The 25,326-nt window shown below is 40.6% G+C and overlaps 1 protein-coding gene across 1 annotated transcript in view; it reads right to left on the bottom strand.

Moving 5' to 3' along the window:
• Nucleotides 1-5,340, bottom strand: part of LOC132141120 (anthrax toxin receptor 2-like) — a 45,021-nt gene extending 39,681 nt beyond the window's left edge. Inside the window, exons 1-2 of the mRNA XM_059550366.1 lie at nt 4,932-5,340; nt 2,686-2,757 (exon numbers count right to left, since the gene is read on the bottom strand). Of these exons, the coding sequence (XP_059406349.1) occupies nt 2,686-2,757; nt 4,932-5,059 (200 nt within the window). The 5' untranslated portion in view covers nt 5,060-5,340. The remainder of the gene's footprint in view (nt 1-2,685; nt 2,758-4,931) is intronic.
• Nucleotides 5,341-25,326: the final 19,986 nt, after the last annotated feature.

The raw sequence follows: 25,326 nt of genomic DNA, 5'->3' as shown, positions 1-25,326 counted from the left end.
CAAGGAAGTGATTAATTGGTATGCAGACAGGAAACAGGTTGTTGTGTGTGATTCATGCAGATGTCCTGTTGGTGATTATATTTATACCTGTCACTTCCTATATATATATTCCTCCTACTTTTTGCAATAAGAGAAGGAGAAACAAGAAGCCACACAACTTTTCTGCACAACATTGATGCAATTCAGATGTGCATTTGGACCTATGTCAAGTTTAAAAAGCAGAACAGTGACATTAAAAAAAGTATTTTTCACTGTTCAAGTTATCCAGTGTTATTTTCCTATTAGGCCTAAAAAAAAAAAAGTCTGGTTCCGGTTGGTTGTCAGTTGAGGTCATTGGTCGGTAGGGATTTATTATTTTTTTTAATTAATTTTTTTTTTCTCCAGTGGCAGTTTTACACACACACACACACACACACGCGCGCTGATTTTAAATGTGTGTACCGGTACTTTTACGACAGTGATTCTGTATTCCCGTAGTCTGTTGTTGCCATAGACACGCAAAACGCACACACACACACAAAAAGCCTTCGCGGGAGTTTGACAGGCGATCTCATAGTAGATTAACATGGAGGATTTGAACTTGAAAAACGGAGTGTACAGACATCTTTTTGTAGTCAAACAACATTCTTTGTTATGTTCATTTATGTGGTTTATTTGATTTTGATGCTATAAATTAACTAGAAGCAAGAGACGATCAGTTAGTTTTAACTGATGATCTAACTTACAGCGATCTGTTCGACACATTCAAGAGCCACAAAACGGTATTTATTGTTTACATTTCTTTAAAAAATGACCACATTTGAAAGGTGAAATAACCAAATGAGACTTTGTTTCATATTAAAAGTAAGCTGGTAATGTTAATGCCCTGTCTGTCAGCATGTTGTCAGTGCCCTCTCTGTTCCGCGATATATTGTTGACTCCCCCCTCCCCCCGTGTTTCTCTTAATGTTACGATTTCCAAACCTTAAGTTATAGCTCACTTTAGAAATTGACAGTTAAAGGGTTTTGATGCAATACTTAATGGTTTTTAACGGATTACTTAAGTGTAAAACAGCATTTAAAGGAAACTGTAATTTAATTAACGATGTGTGAAAGACCGTTCTTCCCCAGTCTCATAAAATAAATTTGGGTCGCACATAAATTGACAGGGTCGGTCGGAAACCGGAACCAAACAAATTTTTTTTTTAGGCCTTATTTAACAAAGATTACAGTGTTCCATTATGTATTATTTACCGTTACCATTATTACCATTTTGAAATGGGTTTTAATTATACTTTAGTTTAAAAGTTTTAGTAATTTTGTTGTTTTATATATATTTTTCATTTAGCTTCAATTTATTAATTTTTTTTCAGTTTTAGCTTTATTAATAATTTAACAAAAATTTTATTTCAGTTACTCGCCCATGCAACATTTCTAGTTTTAGTACAAAAATCATTCAGCTAACATTTATTTAAGATTTATTCCAATTAACTGGAAAAATTTTAACAGTTTTAAATGCTATCATGCATTTACAAAATCAGGGATTTTATTTCCTAATGATATTGGTACAGCATTCTTTTCTCAGAAAAAAAACTGACACATGATCTGACAACAAATATATAGCTGATTATGACAAGTACATTTCAGTGGAGCAGTTGGTCTTTTTCACAACCTTCTGTCACGAAAGCTGACACAGCATAGGAACATGTTGGGTTCCTCTACACATTTGAAGTCAGGTCTCAGGACTGAGCATAAGGAGAGGTGCTGCTTTTTCTCACTCATGACATCCAATCCACAACCATCCCCCACATCAGATACTCAGTGAGAATATCCAAATGTATCCAAGCAGCCAAATTTTGGTAACAAAAATCAGATGAAGAAGAGGCAAGAGAACTGCATTTCGCAAGCCGATTAAGTGATAAATGCAACAATGACTCGCCAAATGGTATTACGATACCCAGCCTGAACGAAACATTGTCCTGAAAAGGAAATGACCTTGAATGTTCCTGCATATATAAAGAATACAGATGTACTATATTCTACATCGTCTTTCAGCTTGGTCCCTTATTACACCATCAGACAACACAGTAACCCCTTACACCGCTCTTCAAGGTAATTCCTAAATGATACATTCATACAGCAGGTCCATTCAATGCTTAAAAAAGCACACTAAAAAGAGCCAATGCAGACCACATGGCACAACAGAAGACCATCAAAGTCTATGGCAGACTGCACTGGTCTTCCTGCACTCATGACTTAAAGTACATTGGCTGCGTCTTCTCCTTTCATGTGTGAGGGATAAGTGTGCTGTTGGATAGTTGCAGTGCAAATGGCCATTCTCACAGCCCAGAAGACTGAGCCTCCTTGCCACCCACTCCCACCTGCTCCCTTTGCTATTTTCTCAAGCAGACTGCTTTCTTCTGGCTAGGTCGCTACCGTCTGTACTGGCACATACATTGAGTCAACGTTACATGAGTTCACATTCATCTGGCATTTTTTTATTTTATTTTTGATACGTTTTGGGGTTTTTACCCTCCCCCCTGCCTTGTAGGGCCATCTCAGAACCGGATGTGTAGCTGCTGTTCAGCCAAATTAGCATTCAGCTTTGATTCAAGTGATGGATGACTTTCTTTGATCTGGTGAATTTGGAGATACATTCATAATTGTACAAGCAACTTGTCAGGAAGCATAAAGCTAGAATATTTACCTCACAAATTTCTCTGTAAGATTTTTGACGAATTCGTAAATCTCTTTCCAGTCGGTCGAAACACTTCCAGATCTGTAAGGAAGCACATGAAACACAAAGTCAGCACCAAAGAAAAAACAGCTTGAGGCAATTATATTTAAACCCCTGAAATGTCCCCATCTGGATACTGTAAGAGTTGTGCTGTTGATTACTTTTTGGCAAACAAGCTGCTGAGTCAGTAACACTCCAGTGTTAACACAGTCTCAGAAAATGATGTCTATCTATAATGGGCTAAGGACAGACCATGATGAGCTATGACAAAAACACACAGTATGAGTCAAGGCACTTCATTATAACTGCTGACCACCTCAATTCCCAGTATCACTCAGTCTTTAAACCTTTGCATCATTCCAACACCAAACATCAAACTAGCGAGTCAGTGGTGGATGTCCAGTGTATATATAACAGCAAATGAGATGCGCCAAAAACACCACATAAATTACTGTTGAAAATATTACAAATAAAAATGTACTGTAAAAAGAAAATTGTAGTATTGTGAAATACGATTTTAAATGAAAAATAATAATAAGTTTTTAAATTTCACTATATTGTACAATTTATTCCTGTGATGGAAAATCTGAATTTTCAGCAAAGCCATTACTACAGTATTCAGTGTCGCAGGAATCCTTCAGAAATCATTCGGTTTAATATTTTTGGGGAATTGTCAGAAGAAAAGAAAAGTACAAGAGAACAGGATTTCAAGGAAATTGTCATCCTTTGTGACATTTTTATCGTATTTTCTGTCACCCTTGATCAGTTGAATGCTTGGTTTTTGAGTAAATTAATTCCGTTTGTATAAAAATCGCACTGACGCCAAACTTTTGAATGGCAGTGTAATTCCAGAACAGAAAATGTTATTGCCCATTAACAAGACTGCTGGTAAATAACGAAAGTGGCACATATCAACTGGCCAAGCTAACATAGTTATTAAGCAATGCTGATCATCTCAAAATTGTCAAATATCAGCCAATTAATTAGCCTGGCTGAATAAAACAAATTATTTTTACATTTTAAGATAAACAACATGAAAATATCCAACAAAGCATAAAATGTATTGTCATTATCTTGAACAGAAAGAAAACTAAGCATTTACTATTATTCTGTGGGTTTATATTAACTATTATGTCAATTTATTGTTCTTACTGGCTCTTATTACAAGGACGCTTACACTTCTGTTTGGTATAATGTACAAATCATTTTAAACTGGCAAGTAATGGTAACAGATAGGTAACAGAGAACACAGCTACATAGTACTCCAAAGCCAAAAAGGTCTATAGCAAAAGAACATACAAAGAACGCCGCACACATCAACGTCAAATGAAGCTGTGGTATAATGAATGCCTAGCCAGAATGCAACTGTATACATACATATGGCGATGATTTCATAATCAATTTGATTATTAATCCATTATTGCAAAATATGTACACACAATCCATTAATCAACTCAGGAGGAAGTGGACTTCTGTGACATTAACCTCAGTGTAATGCAGTGTCTTTAATGAGAAAAGTGTATAAAATGTGCCCTTGATATAATAGCTACAAGGTAATTGAACTAATAATTATAGTCCACTGCATGTGCTGAGAACATAAAACACAAGCGATAGGTAATTAGAAAATCTTTTTTTATGCATTGTCTTCTTCCTTGTCTCAATTCAAGGTCAGAGAATCTAGATAAGCGTCAGTGAGAACATCAAACCACATCCAGCAAGAGAAACGGTCTGCACCAGTGAAGGGAAGTTTGTTTTTCCTGCTGGTCCTGACCAGTAATTATGCCTGGCTGGTTCTGTGCTGCTCTAAGTTCACCAAAAAGAGGAAAGAGTGCATCTGTGCCATCATCCTGTAATATTCCCAGACAGGATGGAGGACTGCACTGAAGCCAACAAAGGATTCTCAAAGGAGTGCCAGTTAATATGTAACATTACACATGCAGATGAAAGACAGGCAGTTAAATGGATATACAGATATGCAGACAAAAAAAAGGAACGGATAGTCTTCCTGAACTTGTGTTCATCAGATACACAAACGGGTAGATAGATTGTGTCTGGAACAGATGTAGAATCAGGTCAAACTGCAGAAAAGCTGACAGTTACTTGACGCTTAACCTACAAGCACGAGTTTGGTGTGACGTAGACGACATACAGCGTTATAAACAGTAAATCTTGATGACTTTGAATTCGGAAGAACATCAAAGTTTGAGTGTACTTACCGGTCCAAAACAAAGTAAAGGTCGTATGCTCCGTGACAAGAAGAGGATTCTGCTTTAATAGATGAAAAATATAAACAGCAGAAAATCATCACCGTGGTCGCCACGGTCCAGAGAGTTTTCTTTGTCATGACGACGAGTTTTGCATTCGCGGTATAAAATAATAAAAGTGGGCCTAAAAACCGACTTGAATGGCGTTTTCTTATATGAAGTTGGATAACAACACAGTCAAGTTCAAAACAACGGCGCTGCGTCCCCCGGTCTGGCACAACATTATCCAATTTATAGCGTTGCAGAAAAGTTCAACATCTTCCTGTGAAACAGAGGATATGCAACGTCACTACATATGATTTCTTCACTTATCCGTTTTACGCCACCCCTAAAACAAACTGACCGGTGTCGGTTTTTGCGAGTGATGCACACCAGCACACCCAGCAGCTGCTTTTCTTTTACAGGAAGTGTGTTTGAAGGACTATAAAAGAAACAGGGCTTCTTTTTTTCTGTGGGACACTGATTCTATTTGGTAGGGTTAATATTGATTGCATTTTGATAGCAGACTTTAACAGACAAGCCCTGTTCCTGTATGTGGCAAGATATGGCCTTGAGTCATGTTTTGTGTGATCTGTGTGGGGAATTTTTTATGCGTGTTAAAAAAGCCATATATGTAATATATTAACACCAAGCTGTATTGGGCAATACTAGGAAGCACGCGATTACAATGATTATTTATCCACAGACAATTCAGTGAATCATCAAGGCATATTGTGGTTGTAAAAAACAAGGGGAGATAAACTGGTTACATTTAGATTTGAAACAGAAGCCCTGGACTAACCACTTATTGTTTAAGACATTTTTAAACTTCAAAGTTATTTTCTTCACAGCATGTATGTGCTTTTGCTTTACATAGGCCTATTTATGATTTAATATATATTTTATGTGTTAAGTGAAATTTTATTATTAAAATGGTGTTTGACTAAGATAGATCCAAAGAAAAGTCCCCAGGTCAGAAATGTGTATTATTATGAATATTATATTAATAAGTTATCAGAAACACTGATATATATATATATATATATATATATATATATATATATATATATATATATATATATATATTTTTTTTTTTTTTTTTTCCCAACAAAGTGTAGTGTTTCTTTTTCTTTATTATTATCATTTTTGTTGTTTCTTTGGATTATCTGTCTGTTTGTGTATTTCATGCAGAACAAACACATTTAATTAAGTTCCATTCACATTTTTAATTGCTATAATTACCAGCATCAGTGCAAATACATTTTTGTTTTTCATTTCCTTTGATTACAACTTTTGAAAACTAATGTAATGTAATGATGGCGTTACGCTAAATGCAATATATATAATACCATGCCTTGAGTAGCAGAAACCATCATAAGCCACCATGAATTTTTAATAAGCCTGTGAATCAAACACAGTCAAATATTCCTAATTAGCTTGCATTAAACCGATAATTGTTATCTATTCAGATGATGGATATGAAGTGGTGTGGTAGTGTAAACACTGTTTGTGTTTTACATGCTTGATTATGGTGATGTACTGAAGATTTCATCGGAATGTCGTAAGTTCTATTCCATTGGTTTGTCATGGACATTTTAATGGTAAGAATAATTGGAAATGACAGGGAAAACTATTCAACTAATTGTGAAATGCATTGAGGTGTTGAAACTCATTATCAGAGGAGTCCATAACAAAAAAAAACAAAGGTATCCATAATTTCGGGCAAAATTGTCTTCGCTCTTAAAACAAAGCGTTAAATACAGATTCACACAGGCAAAGAAATATCTTTTTGGTATCAAACTTTTGAGTTTACAAGAGCAAAATGTAATGCAATTTGATCATATAGGCCCAAATAATTCATAATTTTAAATAACCAGGTATCTGGAACAACTTGTACTTTAAAGGACTGTACTGATGTTTTTTTTTCCTGTTTTAAAATCCTTGTACAAATACTTTGTACTTTTTTTTTTGATAGCACTCCATATGTTGACCAGCCCAGCAGGATGTCCTGGTGCACCCTATGACCAGTCCATCCCTAGAATGGGATATCCTGTTGGATATGCTCCGGACAGACCTCCATCAGTGTCATTCATTTCGTCAGTACCTCAGATTATCCTTCACAAAGCGAGGCTAACACTCAGCTAAATCTGACCTGCACGTCTCTTCTCATCTCTTCTGTGCACCCTGAAGAGAGGGATGAATTGTGGCTGAATGGAGTTAATTGTTGCCATGGCTGGGCCTGTCATCTTAATGAGAGGATTCTGCAGAGTGCCTGCTCGTCCTTCCTCTTCTGCATGGAGCAGGCGTCCGTGAACGTGCCCGAGTAGGACTGAACAAGGGAAAATCAAAGAAGACAGGGCTGGGTTCATGAGGATTGACCTGTAAAAAAGACTCAATCAGAGCAGGTAAAAGATGTCGGAAGAGGAAAATGCTTGGACGTGCATGACATGAGCGAGATACCACAACACATCCTGATCTGGCTATGGCATTTTATTGATTTTCTCTGTTAAAAGGCTGGATAAATTGCAATGTAAAATAAAATATTTATATAACAGGGAAGACGAGATGATACATACACTACTGTTCGATGGAGTTAGAGTTTGTTAAGGTTTCACTTTATTTTATTTATTTTTTTATTTTTAAAAAGAGGTCTCTTATGCTCACCGAGACTTGATTTATTTGGTCAAAAATACAGTTAAATACCGTAAACAACTTTTTTCAAGTTTTATAGATTTAAAAATGTAATTTATTCCAGTCATGTTGGCATAGCTGAATTTTCAGCAACCATCACTCCAGTTCATTTCACATTATTATCAGTGCTGAAAACCGGGATGCCTTTTTTCAAAATTCTTTAATGAATAGAAAGTTCAAAAGAACTTTAGCATTTATTTGGAATGTAATTATAATTATAATGAAAAAAAATTTTTTTTTTTTTTTTTAAAGTTCAGGTTGGGGCAAGTTGTATCATGTATCATCATAATTAAAATTTAATACTTGTTTTGATAAATAAATTGCAGCTGAAATGAGCTCTTTACAGAGTTACACAAATCCATTCCAGCTCTTATAAAATAATTTGGTGAACCACTGTCACCCCTCCGCTCTGCCCATGAGAACAGCAGTTGAAAGGAGTCAGAGAACAAGCAAATTAAAATCTGTCTCTCAGCACAATTTGAATATGTCATTTCCTCTCTCTCTCTGTCTCTCTCTTTGTTTACTCTCTTGACAAGCAGCCTGTGCTGGCAGCTTTGTCCATCAAATGACACCTGCTTCTCCTGATTGTTTGTTCAACTTCCTGTCCAGAGCTCTGTAGATAAATGTCAGTGTTGTACTCCAGCTATCTTTACTTCTTTCATCTCCATCACATCAAAAAATGTCTTATAGGCACTAGATAAACAACAGGAATCAACATGAATATTGCAGCAAAGGTGTAAGGCATTTATTTCCCTCACAAGATGCTTGAATATAATTTGTGAGCTTGAAAATATATAGCATGCACGATAAGTAGATGCGGATGCCCAATCAATAGACAACAAATAAAATCCAATTAATAATACAGCTTCAGTCAATAAGTCATGTCTTTGAGAACTCTTATTCACACGTAAACGGTTGTAAAATCTAGAAACACATTCAGCTTGCAAAGAAACAAGTTCAGAACTGACTAGCTGACGTAATGCAAAACAAATAGCCATTTAAATGTTCTCTTACATGCTCCAATTACATTTGCCCTGGGCACTTTTTCACATTCTGAAATGTATAGTGCTGTCACGTCTTTGCAATCAGTTGTGTCAAAGTTATTTTATTGAAGCCTTGTTTGTGTGCATATACAGTGCAAAAATGTGGTGTTCTGTGCTATCAGTTCAAATAATAAAAACCAAGCTTCCTCAGTACAGTGCACATATTATGCGAGATACTCTTGTTATTAATAACTAATTTATTTTTCAGTTCATTGAGGGATCTTAACTTTTATATATAGTACACACACACACATAATATATACCAAAAATCCAGTACCACAAACTGGAAAATAAATTCTTCCTTTAAATGCAATTACTAAGGTGGTCACACATGAGTTCACATGTAGGCGAAACATCTCCTTAATAAATATGACAATCTTGCCACCACACATCTCCTCGGAACTCCTTGAGGTTTCTACTGCAATGTGACAAAGTCTTCAAACAGCAAGAGACTGCGCAAGTTGCTCTCGCTGTCAGCTTGCCTTGACAGCTGCCATTTTCAGTGACCCAGCATTGCTCCCACCGCCTGCACAATCACGCTCCACGTTTGTTATTTTTTCCACCTCATCCTTCTCAGGATTGCAGAACAGAGATTAGAAAAACAGCAGCGTAACATCCGATTAGTGGAAACTCGAAGGAGACTTCGAGAAAGCCACATCTAACTTTATGACATGGTTGAGAAGGTACATTTTGTTTAGGGCATGTTGGGACCTGCCAGTCGGTTTACAGGGAAGGGTTTCTTTATCTTCATTTAAGCTCGTCTTTCTGAAGATTTATGCTTTACTTCATCTCTCTTTTTTTTTGCTTTATGCTTAAAGATATTAGGAAATAAAGAGACAAATCAACTTTTCTACTTTCATTTAGCACACCAAGCCAACCTGAGTGTGATTCTGAACTAGCGTGAGCAACACATCACCTGCCATGGCTCGATGTGAGGTTCGCTCATTCATTGGAGAGTGCTGTCTGCCATGTCAGTGCACATCGCAGATGATTATATCAGTCATTTCAGCCAAGCAGAATACAAATGGCCAAAACAAGGCAGTCACAGCTGCAATGGTCACTCTTCTAGCACATCCTTCTATGTGGTGTCTGGATTGACTGTCCCGAGTTGCACATTTTCAGACCGATGGACATGCACACCTTTTTTTTTTTCCTTTTTTTTTTTTTTGAGATGCCATTGAGATACTGGATGTATTTGTAAGCGCAAACAACCGTGTATGCTCCATCAATGCACCAGGCATCAGTGAAACAAACAACTGTTACCTTTTCAGATGTGCCTGTAGAAACATGAGGATGAGGAGACAAATGCTTTTTTTGAGCATCAAACTATGCAATTTACTATATAACACTTTAGAAACCTGTCAAGAACATAACTATTTGTATACCTGCCTTTTTTTTGCCTGTTTTTATAAGCTGAATTTTCAAAGCTTCAGTGTCACATTATTCTTCAGAAATCATGCTGTTGGGCAGTTTGACCAAAAATCTGTATCACAGTTTATTTTAAAGGGGTCATCGAATGCTCATTTTCCACAAGTTTATATGATTATTTAGGGTCCTAATGAAAAGTCTGTAACATAGTTTGGTTAAAGTTTCTCAATGGTAGTGTAAAAAAAACTTTTTTCAGAGAAAGCCATTTTGAAGCATTTTCCTTTAAATGTTAATGAGCTCTGCTGAACCCGCCCCTCTCTTCCAAACTGCTCTCAGAGAGACTGTTTACTTTAGCCGAATTCATCATGAAATTTGCTAATTAGCACATTATTAGGAAAGGCAATTTGCAAAGATTCATAAAAAATTTGCATGAAGATAGTTGCATTTAGGTAGATCGTACAGTTTCCCTTCAGAAGCAAATTTAATCCTCTACGTCTTCAACGGCTCAGATGTCGGGAGTAAATGATGACTGCCATGTTCATTATTACATCCAACAACAAAACACCTCAATCACTTAGGAGCCATTCTTGTCTACATCTGCTTCGGCAGTGAAACAATGGTGGACTGATGACAGATCACTCAGAGCGGGTCTAAGGTAAGACGCCAGTCCAGTTTGTAGAAACGCTATTGTCAATCAACCTATTATGGGAGGGGCCTGTCTGTATGACGTCTGCATTCCGCTTGATTTGAGAAAAGGGTAAAGATTTTAGTAGACTGAGAGGTTTTAACCAAACTATGTTACAAACCTTTCATTAAGATCCTGAAGGATTATATCAACATGTGGGAAATGGGCGTCCAATGACCCCTTTAAGAATTCTGGTAGTTTCACAGTTTATTACAACTTGATAAAACATCTGCATGAAACAAAAACAGCAGACGGGCTGCATGAGAACGCGTATTCACTCTCTTACAACAGGCAGCACTCATGGAACAGCAGCGATAGAACATTTTCTTGGTTACCGCTGTAAACAAAGCAGTGCTACACTTTTAAATATTACCTTATTGAATATCAAGATGGTCAGTTTCCCTCAGAAATACATTCACATAAACCTGCCACCCCAATTCAGTATTTCAGCACTCTTTGCATTCATCTTCAACGTCTCTGGCTTCTGTTAATGGCCAGTTACAGTTGGTTTATTTGCCCACTTAAATAATTGTTTGTGTTATTAATAGTTCTCTAACAATTAATCAGAAGTGTATGCAGTTAACAGGGATCTCCTCTCAATTCATGACACTGTTTATGTTGCTTAGCACTTGTTCCGGTATGCCATTTTATTTTATTTTTCATTCATACCATGTGTGTAATTCAAACCGGTTTAACATCGCCCAGCACTAAATCATTATAATACTTGGTACTCAAGAAATTTGTTTTTGATTATTATCATCACTGTTGAAAAAGGCTGTGGAATGGTGATATACATTTTTATTTTTATTTTTTGGTAACCATGATGAATAAAAAGTTTAAAACTGCAGAATCTATTTTAATTCTGGCCTCCTTCATATCTTCATCAGTCATCTCAGTCATCCTTTGTTTAAATATAAGAACAACAAAAAGCCAGAACGTAAATGCTTTATAGTAATTTTACAAACTGACAAAAAACAAACCCAGAACACCTTATTTTTATGCGCAATTTGGAATATTGCAATTTGGAATATTTGGAAAACACGAAAATGCGCATTCTAGAATGTGTATAGAAACTTGTGCACACAACTGATTAGGATAAAGTTTTTATCCAATAAAAAAAAATGTGCAAAAACTATGATGGAAACACATTTACCGTATAAATCATATGCGTGGAATAAATCTTCCACGCATATACGACCTCAAAGGGGGCGCTCGCGAGCACCCTTCTGAATGGTAAAATGATAAATGGGACACCCTACGTTCTCGTGCACTTAACGGACACGCACACGCAGCAGCCATTGTAAGTCCATAAGACCACAAGTGCACATAAAATGTTTCATTTGGGACAGGACCATAATATGAAAATTACTGTATTAAGTGGCCTCTCCTACTTTTTTTAGTCATATTTAGTGCCAGTTTATCAGGAAGTGATTTTGTTTTGTAATTTTTTTATGCGATATTCCAGTTTTGCACATACAGTAAGTTAAATTTGAATCTTTGGATAGAAGCATAGCAACGTCTTTCTGATTATCTCCCAGTTTTTTAACGGCCTACTTAGAGAACGTGTCTCCCTTCTATGAGGTCACTAACCATCCATTAAATGACTCTAACACTAATAGACAACATGGATGTGTGTTCCAGAGCACCTAAACAAGATTAAATGTGAACACTTACGATACCAGTAAGCTCAGGCCAATCTCTGTAATATTTAGCTGGACATTGAGCTGCACAGCCTCAACCCAAATTAACCTAATACAAAGCACCACACACTCCTCCGCTCTCTGATGGACAGAAGATTTGAAGCCATGCTTCAGTAGAACTTTGATAAAGCTCAGGACCAATCATTGACAAACACTGCAGTTGGTTACACAAGAAGTGTGGCAGGACTGCGTTTCATACTTAAATCAAGCTTTTTCCTTCAGGCTAAAATCATGGGAAGAATTATTCGAGCTTGGGAGAATGGATCTGCCATTGATGCTACATATTCTATTCTCTGGCCTTTTGTATTTCAGGTTTTACCAATGTGCAAAATATTCTGTAATTTTAATGGAGGTGCGGGCGCAGCTGTGATATCTACAGACCCCTCACATATCCTCTGCTCATTGTTATTTTGCCATTTTAAACTTTGATGAACTTCTTCCTCAGTTCCACTCTCCACTCCCAGAGCTGAGAATCAGAAATACAGAACATTGCCTCTGTGCTGTAAAACTCCCTCAAAAACACTGGTGATCTAGGGGCCAGCCCTCAGAGTCCCACCGTTCCGTGGGTTTGCTGGCTGTCTTTGATTCGCTCTGCCACGGTCGGCTCAGGCCACCAGGGTTTCAGAGGGAACCGGCTGTGCTGACAGCTTCTCCTCAAGGCATTTGCCATCAACTTACCATCTCACCCCTCTTCTGCAACATCAAACACACCTTCTGAAACACACGCACACACACACAACTGAAACAACAACATCAAATGTCAATACCCCTGAGTGTGCTGCTGCTATCATGGCAGAGTTTAATTTATGGAGAACAACAGCTGCATTCAGCCTTTAGTTAGCTCATAGAAAAATAGGCAAACAGTTCAAAATCACATGACAATTAAGCAATATAACATGAGCTAGAGTGTTGCTGTTGTGATATTGTTATAAAAAATAACAACAGTAGTGGTCTGTATCCTACAATAATAAAGGTGATAAAGTTAACTTTTGTGCATAAAATGGTCAAAAGTTCGTATGATTTTATAATGTTTTTAAAAAAAGTCTGTTATGCTCACCAAGGCTGTAATTATTTTTAATTAGTTATCATATGCAAAAAAAATTTTTTTTTGGGATTTAAATAAAATGATTTATGTAAAATGTTAAAATGTATTTTATTCCTGTGGTGGCAAAGCTGAATTTTCCTGAGAAAACAATGAGAAGTCACTCCAATACAGATTTGGAGGTCAATATATATTATTAGTGCTCAATTATTAGAAACGGTTCTTATTAGTATCAGTGTTGAAAACAGTTTCTGCAGCTAAATATTCCTGTAGAAATCCTAAGCAATTCCTTTCTTTTTTTTCAGAATTGAATAATGATAAATAGAACGTTTCCACAAAAATAATAATGGCTGTAATGGCTGCTGACAATTCAGCTTTGACATAACTCAAAATACTTTTTAAATTTATTAAACAGATATTTTAAGCAATATTTCACAATATTACTTATTTACTGTATTTTTTTACTGTATTTCTTTTACTGTAAGTAAATGCACAAAAATTGGACTAGTATACATGCCTATTTCTTTTTACATATCTTTCTTCATAATTTACATGCCTTTCTTTCTTTCCTTTCATTCTTTCCTTAAATAAAGGCTCCTCTATTACTAAACTGACCAATCAGAAAATGGATGTCTTTTGCTTCCAATCAAAATGAGGCTGAAAATGAGACAAGGGAAGGTAACTAAATTAATTTTGAACTGAGACTGAAACAACAGAACCATACATACATTTGCCATAATGAACAGGTGGATGATAAGACAGAAATCATTTTCACAGGTGAGAAGATGTTTCATTTTTTATAACGGTCATTGTATAGAGCACTAAATGTTCTCTTACGAGAGTTCTCTCGTGCTGCGTCTTAGCTAAGACGCTACGGGAAAAGTCTCTTTTCACGATACACTGAAGCAAAAAATTATCCTTGATTTTGAATTATTGTAAAGCGCATTTGCAGCAGCACACAGCCATAGGCGAGACGGCTCGCTCGCTCATTGGCTGCTCTGCGGCAACTGCATAAGCCTATCGAGCGCAGGCTGATGCAACATCAGATCAATGAGGGCGCGAAGCGCCGAAACGGGTGTGGCCTAGCCCTATAAAGGGAGCTCGAAAAGGCTGACTCACCCGATTTTTCATCTCTTCAGCGAAGCTCACGCATCGTTGATCACGAGAAGAAGCAACGCGTCGTCTGATAAGCATCTCAGTGGGACGAGCCATTCCTGAAGCTGCTGGCCAACGCCACCTTCCACTGCCGTTCCTGCTGCGCTCTCCAGCGCCCATATCCTTTTCAATTCCTTTTATCCTGTGTGTGTTCGCCCTGCGACACACACTCGTAAAAGAGCTGCGTCTTTTTAAAGATGCCTTCTTGCGGCTCGTGCAGAGCCCCACTCAGCGAGGGAGACCGTCACGTCATCTGTGTCTCCTGCCTGGGTGAAGATCATGCAGCGCTCGCGCTCGCTGACGGCGGATGCCCTCACTGCGAGCTGTTGCCAATGGTGACTCTGAGGACTCGCTTGGCTTTTTTCTCTGAGCCTGCATTCTCCGCTGCGCTGCGGCGCCGTAAAAAGCGCCGTTTCCAGCGGATTCCGGAACCGTCTCCAGCTCAACAGAGCTCGCCGGTTCGCCCTGCTTCACCGGCCTCCCCTGCATCGCTTCCCGATGGTCAGCGCCCGCTGTCTGCCGCCGCGTCTTCCGAGGAAGTCGATCTCAGGGCCGCGTCGGGGGAAGAGGACACGTGCTCTCTGCTAGCTTCAGGCAGTGAGGGCTGGGCGAGCTCCGGGGATATCGCGCCTTCTGCTCAGAAGCCCAGCAGACGAGCTGACATCGAGAAGGAGCTGATGTGAGTGCTCACGCTGGCCGCGACGAGCCTCGGCCTCGAGTGGTCTGCACCAGCGCCCCCCTCTCATTCCCGGCTGGATGGTAGTTTCCTTTCGGATGAGCGTACTTCTCCGAACTCAAAGCCCGCCCCATTTCTTCCTGAGTTTCACGAAGAGGTGGCAAAGGTTTGGAACGCTCCATATTCAGCGCGAAATCGTTCGTCTGTCTCACTAGCATTCTCCACACTGGATGATGCTAAAAACAGGAACTACCAGTCGCTTCCGCCGGTGGAACAGGCGATAGCGACGCACCTTTGCCCGCCCTCTGCTGGTGTTGCCATCTAAAGCCTGCCGCATGGATCTTTTCTGCTGCTGGGCAGGCTGCGTCTGCACTACACACCATGGCCATGCTGCAGATATTCCAGGGTGATCTCCTCCGTAAGCTGGACAAGATGGGACCTGAGGCTATCTGTCTCGAGGATTTGAGGAGTGCTTCGGATCTCTCTCTTCGCGCTACTAAATCCGCTGCACAGGCCATGGGACGAGTTATGGCTTCCGCTACGGTGGCTGAGAGGCATCAATGGCTGACGCTCTCAGACATGGCAGAGTCTGAACGCACTGCGTTCCTCGACGCCCCGCTGACTCCCGCTGGCCTCTTCGGATCTTCTGTCAACGAGTTCGTTGAGAGATTCGTCGAGGACCAGAAAGCGTTGCAAGCATTCAAGCGCTTGAACAACAAGCATTCAAGCGCTCCGGTTCTGCAGCGAGTCGTGCTAGACCGGCCCCGCAAAGCTCTCAGCCACACCCCCCGCCTCCTGCTGCTTCATCGCAACAGCGTCAGCAACGCAGCTCGAGACCCCGTTCTCGCTCTACCGGCCGTCGCCCCGCGCCGAGGGGACCACGGCAGAGGATTACGGTGAGGCCGGGAGCCCCGAAGCCATCCTAGCACTCCTAGGAAAGCGCCGGTGTACGAGTCCCACCGCGGCCGAACTCTCACCCAAGCGCGCCGCTGTTTCAGTTCCAGGGATTGTGACTGTCTCAGCGTCTTTTGCAATGCGCAAGCCTGTACAGTTGCCCGCTTGCCTGCACACAAAAACCGTTATCACAGCTACCCAGATATTTACCGAAAAAAGGTGTAATTTCTGGTGTCCCGGCCACGGCCGATGGTGCTATAAATGTAGTGACGATGCTCACTGCTCAGTGCCCATCTCCACATATAAGCACAGCCCTTCACACAGGGCTCGCGCCCATAAAAGCGACTCAGGTCGATCGCGCGCACTACATAGTAAATGTGCCCACTCCTCAGTGCCCACAAACACTATGTCACACACGTCATGTGGTTTCTGTAAAAACGAAACCCGTGCACGTTCGTTCTGCCCAGGCAGACAGCGAGTCAAAAGCAGTAAATGTGCAAGCTTACAGCCCACAATTACTCACAGACAGCACGAGTCCCACGGGACCCGCTCAGCCCTCCCTCACTCGGTCAAGCACCGTGGAGGGGTCGAGGACGAGCGATCTGCCCGCTGTGATCAGCGCGCTCCCCGCCTCAAATGTCACAGGCATAACGCCCATGTTACAGCACATCGAAGCGCTGCCGTTGCCCAGCCAACAGAGCGCGCTTCGCATCCAACCCTTAGCCATTCATGCAGACGCATGGTCAGCGCTTCCAGGGGTTTCGGATTGGGTGCTAGAGATTATAAAGAGAGGCTACTCGCTAAAGTTTTTTCGACGCCCTCCGCGCTTCTTAGCGCACGTCGAAACTACGGTCAAAACAGAAGTAGCACACCTACTTCGAGCCGAAATATCAAAACTGTTGAGCAAAGGGGCTGTGGAGCCTGTATCTCAAGCTCAAAGCGAAGGGGGGCTGTACAGCAGATACTTTCTAGTGCCCAAGAAAGACGGGGGTTTCAGACCCATACTGGAACTAAGACAGCTGAACAAAGCATTACCGAAACGCAGTTTCAAAATGCTTACAACCAGGAGACTCCTCGCGCATATTCGCAGAGGAGACTGGTTCATGTCGATAGATCTGAAGGACGCGTATTTTCAAATACAGATAGCGTCACGTCACAGGCAATACTTGAGATTCGCCTTCGAGGGCCAGACATACCAGTATACAGTCCTGCCGTTCGGCTTGTCCATGGCTCCTCGTACGTTTACGAGGTGCATGGACGCAGCGCTCGCTCCTCTCAGACTCAGAGGCATGCGAGTGCTGAACTATTTGGATGACTGGCAGATTCTGGCTCAATCACGATCAGAGCTCGTGGAACACAGGGCCATTTTACTCGATCACCTCGAGAAACTTGGTCTCAGTGTCAACTGGACGAAGAGTTCGCTGAACCCCAGTCAGATGATACTGTTCTTCGGTATAGCTCTGGACTCACGCTCCATGACGGCGCGGCTGTCGCCACAGCGCGCGTGGGGCATTCAGCGCGCAGCGAGCTCTCTCCGCTGCGGCGCGACCTTCTCGCTCAGAGAATTTTAGAAGATGCTAGGTCTCATGGCCTCAGCATCACCAGTTCTTCAGTTGGGCCTGCTCCGCATGTGCCCCTTGCAGTTCTGGCTGAAAGCGCGAGTACCCACGCAGAGCGTGGATATCCGGTCAGTTGCGTCTCAAGGTCAATCAGAGCTGTGTTACAGCTTTGAAACCCTGGACAGCGAACGACTGGTACCAATCAGGTGTAAGCCTGGGGACTTCCTCGAAAGTGAAAATGGTGTCTACGGACGCCTCCACTTCGGGATGGGGAGCGCTGCTCGAGGGCAGACCGTTCTTTGGCCTGTGGTCAGAACGGGAAAAGCTCCAACATATCAACTGTCTGGAAATGCTGGCAGTAGAGAACGTGCTGACGCACTTTTGTCCCCGAATCAAGGGCCACCACGTCTTAGTTGTTCGGACAATATGTCTGTGGTGTCCTACATAAATCGCCAGGGCGGTCTCAGGTCCCGAAACCTGTACAGGTTGGCGGAACGCCTCCTGGTTTGGGCTCAGCGCAACTTGCGCTCGCTGAGAGCAGTTCATGTGCCTGGGCTACAGAATCTGGGTCCAGACAGACTGTCTAGAAACAACATTCCCACGGGCGAATAGTCTCTACACCCACAGACAGTCCAGCTGCTGTGGGAGAGATTTGGCAGGGCGGAAGTGGACCTCTTCGCGTCCCACGAAAATGCTCACTGCCCTGCGTTCTTTTCCAAGAACGAAAGCGCGCTGTCACAAAGGTGGCCGCGCTGCCCGCTCTATGCTTTTCCCCCCGTCTCCCTCCTTCCGCAGGTGATAGAACGGGTGAGGGAAACAAGATGCTCAGTACTGCTTGTAGCACCACTTTGGAAGAACCAACCATGGTTTCCAGATTTGATGCAGTTAGCAGGCACTGCCCCGTGGCCAGTGCCGTTGAGGAGGGACCTCCTCTCGCAGGCCAGGGGCTCGATTTGGCACCCTCAACCGGTGTTGTGGTCCCTCCATGTGTGGGCGCTCAACGGTTACCCGCTGATCTCTCAGTGGGAGTGCTAAATACTATCACTCAGGCTAGAGCTCCGTCGACTCGACGGCTATATGCCTCGAAGTGGTCAGTATTCTCCAGCTGGTGCACAGCTCGAGGAAGTTCACCCCTTAGTTGTGAGGTGACGGAGGTTCTCTCCTTCCTACAGGAGCTGTTGGATAAGGGCAGAGCCCCCTCCATGCTCAAAGTTTACGTGGCGGCTATCGCAGGGTTTTCTGAGACAACGCTCGGTCAGTCAATAGGAAGGAACGATTTGGTCATCCGCTTCCTTAGAGGAGCTAGGAGGCTGAATCCTCCCAGACCTCCGTCAGTCCCTGTATGGGACCTCTCGACGGTTTTGGAGGCCATGAAAGGTTCCCCTTTCGAGCCTATCCAAACGATTAGCCTCAAATATCTGTCATTCAAGACAGTGTTCTTGTTGGCTCTCGCTTCAGTGAAGCGTGTGGGTGACCTGCACCCACTGTTTCGGGCTCAGGTTATTTCCCTGTCTGCCCTGTCGGTGTCAGGAGAGGATGGAGACTCGTGTCTTCTTTGCCCCGTTAGGGCTTTAAGAGCTTATGTGTCTCGCTCCGCTGTCTTCAGACAGACTGAGCAGCTGTTTGTCTCATTCAGTGGACATTCCAAGGGAATGGCTGTTTCGAGACAGAGCCTATCCAGATGGATAGTTGATGCTTTAGCGTTAGCTTACGCTTCCAGGGGCCTTCAGTGCCCACTGGGCGTCAGAGCACACTCCACAAGAGGCGTCGCCTCGTCGTGGGCGTGGTCTAGTGGGATCTCCTTACAGGATATATGTATGCCGGCAGGATGGGCCTCGCTGTCTACATTTATCAGGTTCTATAACCTGGAGGTTCCCGCCCTGCAAGCAAAGCTGCTGTCGGTATAGTTGAATCAGGGTCCTGATTGGAACTCTGAGATCGCAAGCGCTATGCGCTGCCGACTGTTATATGGGCAGTATTGGTAAGACCCACATTACCACATTGGTCAGGCCTTGCCTTGATTATGTGATGTCATATTGCCGCGTCTACGGACGCTGCTAGATATGGGACGGAGCCCCCCCCCCCCCCCCCCTCCTGTTCTAGGACTCTCTGTGAGTCCCTCGGGTGATTGTGCACTGTAAATCCTGGGCGTCACTTCCAGGTTTATTGGTGTGTGATCCCTGCACGCACGGCGCTTTACATTGGGTTCCTGTAGCGTCTTAGCTAAGACGCAGTACGAGAGAACTCTCGTAAGAGAACGTACTAGGTTACTAACGTAACCTCGGTTCTCTCTAGAAGAGGGAACGAGTACTGCGTTCTCTGCCGTGCGTACGATTCACTCTGGTTCGCTTCGGCGATGAAATAAATCAGGTGAGTCAGCCTTTTCGAGCTCCCTTTATAGGGCTAGGCCACACCCGTTTCGGCGGGAAGTGGCATGGAGGGCGCAAAGCGCCCTCATTGGTCTGATGTTGCATCAGCCTGCGCTCGATAGGCTTATGCAGTTGCCGCAGAGCAGCCAATGAGCGAGCGAGCCGTCTTGTGTGCTGCTGCAAATGCGCTTTACAATAATTCAAAATTAAGGATAATTTTTCGCTTCAGTATTTCGTGAAAAGAGACTTTTCCCGTAGCGTCTTAGCTAAGACGCAGTACTCATTCCCTCTTCTAGAGAGAACCGAGGTTACGTTAGTAACCGAGTATGATTTTTTCCCTTGATTAGGCTACTAGCTACTGTATAACGACAAGTGTTTTGTCATGTCAAGTCACCTTTATTTATATAGTGCTTTTAACAATTCAGATTGTGCCAAAGAGACTTTACAGTATTAAATAGAAAATAGTGTGTTAATGATGGAACAATAAAAGGATAATAGTAAACACTTAATTTTCAGTTAAAGGCAGTTCATCATTGAATACAGTGATGTCATCATCCAGCTCAGTTCAGTTTAAATAGTATCTGTGCAATCAAGTCGACGATATTGCTGGAAAATAAGTGTCCACAACTAAGCAAGCCAGATGTGATTTTGTCAGTGATCTGAGATATTAATGCATCATTAATTATTACTTATTAATTCTAAGACTATTTTAAAATATAAGGGCATTATCATTTTGTACATGGGCATGACTGTAAGTAAATATAGGCCATATAAAAAAAATGTAATAATAAACCCTCTGCAGTACATATCAGTCTCCCATAAAATATAGCTTAACTCGTGAGCTGCCACTAACAAACTTGCCTTTTTAGCCGTTATGGTCTATTTTTGCTCTGCAGACAGTTCCATAAAATCCATGGCAGTGAATCAGGGTATTTGAACGAATCATGTGAATGAATGATTCAATGATAAACTCATGAAGTCACTTTTTGCCACCTACTGGTGTATGAATGTAACCTGTATAAAAAAGTTATTGACAAATCCCTAAGGTTTTCATCCAGACTGACTGTCTGTAACAGTGAAAAATCATAGTGCTGTTGGACTTTGTCAGCACTTTTGAACACAGACCTTGGCCAGTCACATTTGAAGAATACAACTAACTGTTGTACAATATGCCAATCAAATTTTAAGGGCATATATATGAAATAACAAATAACAGCTAAGCTTTTAGTACATGGTGTGCTATAAAATATATCACTCTGTGATCCTGTCCATGGATGAAGTGGCATGTAAAAGGCCTGTGTTAGACAGAGTCTGAAGGACTGCTGGGGCCAGGCCCAGTCCTTCACTGCCAGAAGTGAGCTTTCCTCTTAGTAAAGGGAGGGTGAGCATATGCCCTGGGGTCGCCCAAAACCTGGAACATTAAAACTTGCCATGGTGGCTCAGCTCAGCCATGAACCCTGAGCTAGTCTGGCAGCTCGGCTGCGAGGGAAGATCTGAAGCCTGGACGACTGGGCCTGCAGTCAGAGCCAGGGCTGGACTCCCGGCCTTGCACTATGAACAGGTATCATCGATTACAAACAGAATGTACAAATCTCCAGAATTCTGCAGTGAGAGGTACAGGCCACAGTGCAGATGATTTCAACATGGGCACCAACACATTAGAGGGACTACAGAAAACTTACTTCTTGATCTTTAACTTTATTATTATTATTATTAGGAATATTTGCAATATATATTAAAAAATATATATATTGATATTAATCATTTTCAGTCAATATCTAACATATAATGGCCAAAATGTTGGCCAATTGCATGCTCATTCACCATATTTTTATAGTTACATTTCTTTATATTTACTTTCCTTTATCATCGTAACAGTCCCTCAAGTCACTAAATCTTTAAAAATGCTAATAATTTTAATAGCAGTTAAATGTAATCTTCAGAAGATTTAAAAATAAAAAATCAATTTCTGATACAAATGCTGTTATACACTCGTAGCATTTAAGTTTTATGTGTATTATTTTCTATTTCGACAAAATGTTAATATCTGCCATTTATCAATAATCAGTTATAAAAACAAATATAGGCTTATCAATATCAGATAGTATTTATTTTCTTTTAATTTATTTTACAATTAACAAAAGGAAAGAACTCTAACACTATCTTACTCTATTCTTTTTTTGTTTACCTGTTTTCTTTTTATTTATTACATTATTTAAAAAACCCCTGCTATGTGTACTACATAAAGCTAACTGAGACTTGTTGTAGTGCTTGTATATCATTGCTCTTTTGTTGATTTTGACCGCTTCCATTGTCCTCATTTGTACGTCGCTTTGAATAAAAGTGTCTGCTAAATGACTAAAATGTAAATATCAGTGAATCCCTACTTTTAATTAGAGCAATTCCATAACATTCTGTACATGGAAAAGCAAAATTGCATAATTGATACATATATTTCTTTATATATATATATATATATATATATATATATATATATATATATATATTTAAACCCATCATATGAAATTGTGAAATGGCCTGAAAACCTATACAAACGTTATACATTTTCATACAAGCCAATTCAATTTTGCCACCTCATACTAATGAGTTTTGATGAGAATGTGGGACTACATACTGTAATAAATCTCATGCTCTAGATACCAAAGCAATGTTTCCCCCCTTGAAGATGCATCAGTCTCTCCTCCGGTTTACAGCAAAGCTGAATAAACACAGAGTCTAAAGGCTGAATAAGTGCAGGGAAAGTGAGGGTGAGTGTAAAATGTGGCCCTAGCACCAGTTTCTCCTCTTGCCCAAATCTTCTCTCCTCCAACACTCGCTAACTCGCTCTTGATTGTGCTGTGGGAATTGCAGAAGGACATCAGTGCACTTGTCTGAGGCAATGAAGCCTTTTCCCCCCCTCTTCCTCTCGCTCTCTCTGCACAGCCCTCGCTGTGTTTTTGGCAGTCGCAACTGGCCATCATGTGCCGTGGTGCCAATTTTAGTGAAAACTGGCACATATGGCAGCTGAAGTGCCATATGCCATAACAGAATATTTTTGGCGGTTTCCTCCATTTGTATGATCACTGGATCCGATATAAAAGTGGCTCATTATTAATTATTCCTTTTACCATTTTGTACCCCTTTAAAAGAACCATTTTATGCAAGTGCAGCTCTGAGGTACATATTAATAGGAACATTTGGTCATTTAAAAAGAGATTAAAAGGGATGGATTTGGGATTCTACCTGAGTCTTTTGTAAGCACTGCAAAAGCACCTGTGTGTACATGATTATGAGACAGAGTCCCTAATTCTGCTTGTTTCCCTCTGCTCTAAACACTTGTATACCAAGACCGCTGTATTGTCTTCCTCTTTACAGGGTCTAGACTCCTTCCTTTTCCTCTTCTGCCCTCCATTGGAAAGACCATGTTAAGTCTTCAGAATGCTCAGTGCACAGCCCTAATCAACATATTTTCTTTTTTCCTTTCCTTCCTTCTTTCTTTCTTTTTCTTTCTTTCTTTCTTTCTTTCTTTCTTTCTTTCTTTCTTTCTTTCTTTCTATGACATTTAATTGACACAGCCATATATCATAAATAATTTTTGGTTTCACTTTTTTTAAGGTGTCTTTATTACAGTATAATTATAAATTTAAGTACTTATATTAATTACTAAACAACTTAATATATGGTTAGGGTTGGGATAAGGGTTTAGGTTAAGGGTTACTTGCATGTAATTATGCATAATTTATTGTTATTAGAATAATAAGTACATGTAACATGTAACAAGGACACCTTAAAATAAAGTGTTATCGACTTTTTGCATCATCTTTGATATGCTAAATTCATAAAATGTACTTTGAGTGACACTGCTGAGGAAATGAACAGTCAGGACTGAGCTTTGTAGTTTATATTGTAAAACAGTCTAAATCTGTGTTCTCTTGCCAATATGACAACGCCACAGCAGATGTAAACATTAATCAAAACATTGATAAATATGAGCCTTGTTCCTCCATCAGATGATCCCTATTGTTATCATGACATGCTGTATACGTTGTCATACTTAATCTCCTGCAAGAAAAGCAGCACAACAGCTGAATTGCTAAATAAACTAAAAAAATAACCCTTTGTTAATTTTAACTATACTCTGACTTGCATCTGTTTGAAATATGTTCATGTTTGTTTTTCTAGCTTCTGGTAATAAAATCATATCATTCTAGATTGGTGCGTGGCATGTCTGAACGTCCAGAATGGAGTTGTTCTTAATCCTTTAGAAGCTTACAGTTCAAGATCACAATCTCTCCTTTTTCCTTCTTAAACACAGGATTATTTTCGCACAATCAGATAGACTTTTAATACAAAAGAATATCTTAATCCCTTGTCCTTAGTTAATAATCAATAAAGTCTTTGTGACAAAAAAAAAAAAATGTTATTTAACATTAGGGTCATGTTGATCTGACAACTGACATCAGAGCACTACAATTAGCCTCCGCACGAGGATGCCACAGAGAAATCTGCTCCGTGTTACACTTTACACTGAGAAGGCAGCTTGCCCCAGTAAAGCGCCGCTATTAACAGGGGCTATATGTTTTAGGACAATAAAGGAGGAGGAGGGGAGATTAATTCTGTCCACCGAACAGCCTCTGCCAGCCACCATGAACCTGCAGTTCATGAGCTAAGCAGATGGCTACTGATTGAGCAAGCTTTCAGAACACTGTATGGGGAAAAGTGTCCTTATCATGCTTGGCTGGACAAGTGTTTGGAGCAAGAGGAGATTTACGGTTAAGACTGTGTAAATCTTTAAATGCCAAAGGCCTCAGCATTAAAAAAAAACTATTTTGTGCAGACAAGGGTGGGAAAAGTCCCATAATTTGAAATGCATCATGTGAATTGCATTTAATATTTTATCTTTTATTTAAAAAATATTGGTTATATGAATAGTTATACACCTAATGTACTAATATTTTTTTAATTTCCATTAAGCTCTAACTTTGGAAAGAATGGTGTAACCAGAATATTTCATTTAGTCCTCTTTTTAAAAAAGTATCATTTGAGCGTATACAATTCCTGAGAAATACATACTGAATTATCATAATGGAAGATAATAGTTGTAATATAAGACAATACTTATTTTGTCTAGTTAATGACCCTGAAAATCAGAGAGACCTCTTTAGTTAGAGAAACTGTGTTCATTT

This window comes from Carassius carassius, chromosome 5 (assembly GCF_963082965.1).
Source record: "Carassius carassius chromosome 5, fCarCar2.1, whole genome shotgun sequence".
Taxonomy (NCBI): Eukaryota; Metazoa; Chordata; class Actinopteri; order Cypriniformes; family Cyprinidae; genus Carassius; species Carassius carassius.
This window is presented reverse-complemented; position numbering and strand designations above follow the sequence as displayed.